Raw genomic sequence first — 7,781 nt, 5'->3', positions numbered from 1 at the left:
GGTTTTATGTGCATTTAGGGTTAGTATAGTGTATTTTTCATTGTTATCTGTAATTTAGAAAGTATTAGAGTTAGTATAGTCAATTATTTATTTCTATCTGTATATTTAGGAAGTTTCACTTATTTAAGCTCAGCATAGATGTAAATTATGTTCTGTGTACTTATATGTTATGTTATGCCAGGTGCTTGCGTTGTCTTGTCTTAAGAATTTCAGTGCCCAGTCTGACCTTGTGTTGTTCTGTGTACCTGACAAATACAAAACCTGAACCTGAACTAAACATTTCATCATATTAATCCACGTATCTCCACCCTCAGATCCTCATGTATGTCCACACTCTGATCCTGACACCCCTGTGTCACCCCTCCCCCACAAGAGGTTGCACTGGACCAGGTGAGAGCTGTCTATAGTCTAAGCCAGGGTACATAGAAGCTAAGAATCAGAAAGGGATTTATTCGCCATGAGAGTTTGCACAGACAAGGAATTTGCTTTGGCAGGAAGGTGCATACAATAAACATAGGAATCTTACATTTAAATATGTGGTCTAACTATACTAAGGGTACATAAAACTAGCAATACTAAGTGGGATTAGAATAAAACTAAAAATACAAAATAAGAGAGCTTATCGTCGATGAAGGCTTGCCCAGTTGGACACTGCTAAGTGCAGATACCAAGTTAAAGAAAAAAGTAGGCTAAGTACAAATATTCAATAAACTGTTTTTGAATTTTTAATGACCTATTTATAGTAGGCAGCCTAGCTTAGCTACATTAGTTAGTCTAATCAGCTAGTGCAAGTTAAATTTGATATTTTGGGAGGGATGACTGTCTTACCTTGCTAGCTAGTTTAAACAAACGAAAGGTTACTTCAGTCTATAGACTAGCCTATTACTAACTTAGGCAATTCGGGCAGGTATGATGGTGTTGAAGGGAGAGCTGAAGTCCACAAACAGGATCCTGGTGTAGGATGCAGGGGTGTCCAGGTGCTGGAGGGTGAAGTGGAGGGCCATGTTAACTGCATCGTCCACAGACCTGTTGGCTCTAGGTAAACTGCAGGGGGTCCAGGAAAGGGTCTGTGAGGTGTGCCAGTACCAGGCGCTCGAAATACCTCATTACCACAGAGGCCAGGACGATGGGTCTGTAGTCATCAAGTCCTGTTGCCTTGGCTTTTGGGGCACAGGGATGATGGTCAAGGACTTGAGACAGGCGGGCACATGGCATGTCTCCAGGGAGGCGTTGAAGATGTTGGTGAACACCAGAGACAGCTACCTACTTTCCAAGAGCATGAGGTGCATTTATTGATGTTGGTTAGTTATTTTGCACTCAAATACAATATTTCTCAATCGTTTGTCAGTCCCTGTTTTCAGAGTCTGTAACAGCAAACAGTAATTTACAGTAGTATTCTCATTTGAACTGAAAATGCCTCTTCGTGAGCATTGTCTTGTGATTATTTTGCGCACGCGCAAGGAAGGGCGAACAGGGGAACTGAATTCTTCGGAACACCGGCAGACCTGCTTGCTTTCTCTTCGTTTTGTCACACACACACACACACACACACACACACAAACACACACACACACACACACACACACACCAGGGCTGCCAACTTTTGAAAAAACCTTGGAGTGAGATTTGGTGGGCCAAACCCAAATTTAGCTGCGTGGGTAGGCTATTGCGTAGAAGCTTTTATCAGACGTGAGCATGATCAGACGTGCATAAGAAAGTGCGGTTTTGCTCCCTTTCTCTTTATCGAATACAAGTGTACTCAGGTCGTTGCCATGGAGATATAGACTAACCGAAACTATCGTTTTGGTTCCTGTTAGCTAAGAAAAGACTGCGTAGCCTAGCATGTATGGGAGTAGGTGAATTAATATAGGAAAATCTATCAAACTGTCCAACTTCTTACATTTAGTCATTTAGCAGACGCTCTTATCCAGAGCGACTTACAGGGAGAAACACACAAAGAAAAAAACAACACATTGACAAAACAGTCAGCAATCACTGATTAGGACACACCCTGTGATAAAATGGTTATGGCCAGAGATAGACAAGATTGTGGAAGTATCCTACAGGGTGACCACCATCAACAAACCAAATGTGGGACGATTACAGTTCTAAGTTTGTGTGGGATAATGTGGGACATGTTACCAACACTAAAACATAACCTGAAACTGTTATATAATGTTTATCTAACTTAATAAAAACATTTTGCTTTGTTCTTTAGTACCTTCCAGAAAACACGTTACATCACAGTGTAATAACATGTCTTTATTTGACATGTCATTTAAATTCAACATTACTGAGCCCAAAGGCAGCAGGCATCTTAAACCCAAATATGTCCTAGTCCAGTCTTTACTAAAAGAACATTTTCTCATTTTTGTTGCCATTATGCCGGCTTGTACATTTTTTTAAGGCAAAAGAACGCATGTACGTTTTCTTATTATGATAATTAAAAACCAACAGACGTACATTTTCTCAATATGCGACATGCGGGACAAGGGGTGAAAATGCTGTGCGGTACAACGCAAAACGGTACGGGTGGTCACCCTAGCCTTTCTACAACTGTCAACAAAAACAGGCTAGGCCTACTGTAATTCAAGGAGAGTGAGTCGGAAGTACGAAGTGTAGGCTACAGAATTGGAACAAAGCCTAACCCTTTTTTTTTAAAGGTAGGCGGTCTCAAAATGGGCTGGGCTGGGCTACGTAAAACTTGTCGCCTATTAAGTCTTGTTAGATATTTGCTGTTGGCTAGCAGGATCTCAAGATTGCGACTCGGCTGGCCGACCTGGCATAATACCTGGATAAACGGGACAATGAGTTTCATGTCACGTTTGAGTGTTTGTGTAAGTATGTACCTGTGGTGTTTTTTTTATGATAGCTGCCACCATGACAAGAAATATGTAGGCTATAGAATTGTTATGATAGCACAGGAGGCATGTGTTAAATTGAGTTGTCTCCTGAGCATGATCGCTATTAGAACATTCAATTTGACAACAGACTAGGCCTACTTCAGACCACAAACTTCAGCAGAAATGTGGTTAACATGGAATAGTCTAATGTGTTCTGTACTTAGTTTTCTATTTTGGTGTCTTTTTATAAGCAAATATTGGTGCTGTGTGGCACCTATAGCCTATGATGGGGATTATACGACATAAATAATATCAGGTAGACAACGTCTAGTTCTGTCTCATTTCAGAGCAGCTGTTGCTGTTATCTCTAATTATTTTTGTCTTGCCTGCCTAATAGTGTTGGATGTTTTAGGCTACCTGATTGCCCTTAATTCACTTTAGTGCTCTTTACTTTTGAGTCAAGACTTTTTGACTTTTTAGTCAAGAGCACATAATGAACAAATAAATGAATAATAAGGAAATAGGCTATGAAAAACAGCTGTCCTTTGACTAATCTCCCAACATTTGCAATCTTTCTTGTCCCCAACCCCACCCCACTCATTCTCTGCAGATAATCGAACTGTCTCTGTGGTTGATTGCGGAATGTCAGTATACCTGTCCACCTTGTCCACCTTGTCCGGAAGGTAATAATTATTCAATATTATCAAACGAAATAATTGCAAAATTACACAAATTCCACTGTTTAATAGATTACATTTTTGATTGCTTCACTCTCCATACACTTTCAGGACATTTTGTCATTTCAAATTGTAGCAAGGCGGAAAGCGGAAAATGTTATGGAATAACCTATGATGTTTGCAGACAGTGTCGAGGTATGTTTAATTCATATAAATTAATTGACATGACAAAATGTCTACATACCTCAAATAGTGGGAATTTAGTAAAAAGTTCATTTTTGTATTAGACATACAACCAATTTGCATGTTTTGGTTTAATCATTTACAGGAGTGGGCCAGACTACCTTGGTTCCTTGCACAGCTTACTCAGATGCAGTGTGTGGCTGTGAAGTTGGATACATCTCAAACTCAGACATCTGCCAGAAATCACTGGCAGTGACCGTACCTCCTAATTTACCAGGTAACAATACTAAGGGACACTTACAGTCGTGGCCAAAAGTATTGGCAGTGACATACGTTTTGTGTTTTTAAAGTTTTTTGCTTGAAACCCACATTACACAATTTTTGGGTCCTGGCATAAAATTAACGCTGACATCATTTCAGTAAGTCATATCATCAGCGGATGGGAAAGTGTGAACTAGGTCTTGTAGGGTGAAGTCTTTATCATTCTGATTGGATTTTAAAAGCAGATTGATTGCTGTAGGAAAGGGTACTATTTGCATACATTGACCGTTTTTGCCAATAAAAGCTTTTAAAACCTATGAAATGTGCATTATTGTTTTTCAGTATTGTATAGAAACCTGTGAAAAATTAATTCTGTGAAATACTGAACCAGCAAACTTTGCAAAACACAAAATGTGTCAGTGCCAATACTTTTGGCCATGACTGTACATGAAAATGTGTTGCAATTTGACACCCAGTCTATTAAGTGATAAAACTAGGAGAGTAAATGTTAAGGTTCCCTACCCTTATGTCAAGTAGACATTCCATACTTGTCCAAACTAGCTCTTGTTATAGCAAATGCATTCCCAGTCCTTGCATGAAGGATCAATGTTTCAACAACAATGCATTTTTTTGTTGTTGTAATGATCAATATCCTTTTTTCTAAGGTTCAACTCCATATAATTGGGAAAATGGACAGGACGATAATGTACCAACAGAAATGTAAGATTATACCTCAGATTATATAAACAATAACTTCAGGTTGAATGCTTGATAACATGTACTTCCCTTACTCTCTGCTCACCTCTCTCTAGAATTATCCTGCCTGTGATCCTTCTAGTCATCCTCCTAATTATTGGTGGTGTGTTGATTTGCTTGCATAGATGGATCTCTCGTCAAGGTAATAAATCCATTAAACTAGCCATTCAGTTGGCCTTATTTTTGAATCCCATTCGGGCACCGTTTTATTCTGGTTCTGGACATAATAGCACAGCAGTATTTGAATTAATTGATTATGTTCTCAGCTTCAGTCTGAGGACTGTTCAAAATAACTACCAGGAGTTTCTATTAGTCTACCATTTCATGAACAGTATATTTCAGTGTACCTAAATACAGTAATAACCTTTAGGTGTGAATACATAGAATTACACTTTTATGAAGAAAACTCTTAACACATTAAGTTACAACTGAATGCTTAATACATGGCACACAACACTTAAAGTAAGCATGTATGCTTTCACTTACAGAATTATACGAGAAGGTCCCACGATCGGGTGCACAGAACGTGTGAAGTCACAAAAAATTGTCTCAATCTGAAGAAAAGTGTTCAGATTTTAAGTTTATAGGACAACCAATTAGACAATTTTATCTGCTGGTACCAACCCTTCGGGCAAAGATTTAACACCAAATAAAAATAACAGTTGCAAAGAGTCTTATGGAATCAGGACCAAGATAAGGGGGTTTAACTCCAAAAATAGGTTTTGGTGGTAAATTAATCTTTAAAGTATATAGAAAATATTATTAGGTCTGCAGAAGTGTAGTATTTGAAGCTGTGATTTTTTTTTGATTGTTTACTGTATGACAATGTAGTATTAGTTTCAAACAATACAAAAGATTAATTTTGTTACTGGCAGTTAGCTATGATTTAGATATTACATGTCATTACATGTTCTTTGTGTTTACAGTTTTTTGTTGTTGCACATTTTATGCTTAATGTGAACATGTTAGCTTAACTGTCTCTATTCAAAGGTATAATCCTATCTTTTTAAAGAGTGAAAACTAGCTAATTTAGGCCAGCATTGTGCATTAAAGATTACAGAAAATGTTATTCATGTCTGTAAAAATATAACAATAGAAAACTTGGAAAATGCAAAGGCAACACAATGCTATGTTAAATGTAAAGAAACCAAAGGAATTAAAGAATGGTATTATTTTGTTAGCTAAATATAACTTAAGTTTGACATATCTATTTATCTATTATCTTTATCATGTCTATTTTCAAATCTATTTTTATGTAAGACTAGTTGGTACTAAAACTCAGTGTCAATCTTATAATGTGACGTTCTCTCTTAAAATTTGTTGTTTTGTTGTGGAAAAAACATAACAATGTTGTGATTATGAAGATGGTTAATGATTATGGATGTATATGATTGAAAATGAACCTCTTCATCACCTTTTTTACTTGTATATGCTATATTACTGAAAACCAGACGCAAAGCTGTTGACTGATTAGTATTGCCACTAGTATGTAGAAGATATTAAGCCCAAAGTACAAATCTGGATAATTAAGGGCTGAATGCGAGAGAAGACCATGTGTATATGATTCTTCCATAGAAAACTACAAGGCCCAGCTATCATGAGGTATATTTATGGCCCTATGCCCAGAAACCTAGTGCAGCTTCAAGCCAGAGCGTAAGCCTAAAAATGGGTTTGAGTTTTCTATGCAAAAAAACACTTGTAATCTGAGTCCCTTATCATGAGGGACCAGCTGTGTAAGAATGCATAATGCATTCTCTGACCAACAAGTATTGTACCAATGGTAGAACATAAAATAATTGGGAAATAATAAGTCAGGAGAAAAATTCCAGTCTGATCCCGGGATATGCTCACGTTTGTTGGAATCTCTGTCTCTGAATTCTAATAAACACTTTGCATTAAACTTTGCTGAGTTCCAGTGCTGTTCTTAGATTTGGGTATTGGTTGAAAATGTAGAATATTTTTCACAACAGTTTCAGGACATGTCCTTTTCAATGTCTCAAATATAACTAAATCCATCTCTGTGTCTCGATCTCATGAACCGGGCACTATATAAAGTTACAATTTGGCAGGTGTTTAGCTCAGGACCCAATGATGTGCTGTCTCTCCAGCCACCCCCAAGCACTGTGCTGATCAGCTGTCTCCGGTGTTCACCAACATCTTCAACACCTCCCTGGAGATATACCATGAGCCAGCCTGTCTCAAGTCCACCATCATCATTCCTGTGTCCAAAAAGCCAAGGCCAACCCGTCACCCTGACCTCTGTGGTAATTAAGTCTTTTGAACGCCTGGTGCTGGCACACCTCAAAGCCATCATGGACCCTCCTCCTCTGCTTCAGGACAAGCTCTCCCAGATGAACGTGCCTGACTCCACCTGCAGGTCTGACAGGAAGCAGTGCGTTAAGCTGGGAACACACGTCTCTGACTCCCGGTCCATCAGCACCGGATCCTCAGGGCTTGGTCCTTTCCTCTGCTCTTCTCCCTGTACACCAACAGCTGCACCTCCAGTCATCAGTCGGTCAAACTCTTGAAGTTTGCGGACGACACCACCCTTATTGGGCTCATCTCTGGTGGGGATGAGTCTGACTATGGGTGGGAAGCCTGCAGCGTATTATCCATACTGCTGAGAAGATGATTGGCTGCAATCTGCCTACCCTCGAGGACCTGCACAACTCGAAGACCCTGAGGCGAGCGAGGAAGATTGTGGCCGACTTCTCCCACCCTGGACATTCTTTGTTCCAGCTACTCACTTGGTCCATCAGGACCAAAACCTGATATAACACTTTATCTATTATCCTCCACCACCTATTTGCACATGTCATTTTGCAGTATTTGCACTATGATGCTATTTAATATCCATTTTATATCATATATTGTTTAGCTCTTTAGTATGACTTTTTTTAAATTAAGATCCGTGTATGTTTATTGTATGCACCTTCCTGCCACAGTAAATTCTGTGTTTGTGTAAACTTACATGGCAATAAAAACTAATTCAGATTCTGATTCTAAGGGCATGTAGATGTGGAGCTGTTTGGATGAGTGATTTGAGAGAAATAAGTACATG

At 38.8% G+C, this 7,781-nt stretch overlaps 1 protein-coding gene and 1 long non-coding RNA gene across 3 annotated transcripts; both read left to right on the top strand.

Annotated features, from left to right (window-relative positions):
• Nucleotides 1-302: 302 nt before the first annotated feature.
• LOC146272775 (uncharacterized) lies at nucleotides 303-1,342 on the top strand. Of its 2 annotated transcripts, none has more exons than XR_014766437.1 (2): nucleotides 303-390; nucleotides 908-1,342. It is a non-coding gene; the product is annotated as an uncharacterized LOC146272775 (long non-coding RNA). The 2 variants fall into 2 exon arrangements; XR_014766438.1 differs by having other exon boundaries at nucleotides 342-390; nucleotides 1,175-1,342.
• Nucleotides 1,343-2,750: 1,408 nt separating this feature from the next.
• LOC146272774 (uncharacterized) lies at nucleotides 2,751-6,624 on the top strand. Its single transcript, XM_084705782.1, has 7 exons — nucleotides 2,751-2,837; nucleotides 3,454-3,526; nucleotides 3,632-3,715; nucleotides 3,849-3,980; nucleotides 4,630-4,684; nucleotides 4,777-4,862; nucleotides 5,209-6,624. Exons 1-7 carry the CDS (start codon nucleotides 2,808-2,810, stop codon nucleotides 5,250-5,252), a joined length of 504 nt encoding a protein of 167 aa, XP_084561908.1. The 5' UTR covers nucleotides 2,751-2,807; the 3' UTR covers nucleotides 5,253-6,624.
• The last annotated feature ends 1,157 nt before the right edge of the window (nucleotides 6,625-7,781 follow it).

This window comes from Hypomesus nipponensis, chromosome 9 (assembly GCF_054491055.1).
Source record: "Hypomesus nipponensis isolate SF chromosome 9, ASM5449105v1, whole genome shotgun sequence".
Taxonomy (NCBI): Eukaryota; Metazoa; Chordata; class Actinopteri; order Osmeriformes; family Osmeridae; genus Hypomesus; species Hypomesus nipponensis.
The sequence above is the reverse complement of the archived record's forward strand: the minus strand, read 5'-3'. Positions and strand labels throughout refer to the sequence as shown.

Coding starts and splice junctions, on each gene's coding strand:
- LOC146272774 (XM_084705782.1), top strand. CDS start 2,808: ATGAGTTTCATGTCACGTTTGAGTGTTTGT. Junction 3,716..3,848: donor TGTTTGCAGACAGTGTCGAG/GTATGTTTAATT, acceptor AATCATTTACAG/GAGTGGGCCAGACTACCTTG. Junction 4,863..5,208: donor TAGATGGATCTCTCGTCAAG/GTAATAAATCCA, acceptor TTTCACTTACAG/AATTATACGAGAAGGTCCCA.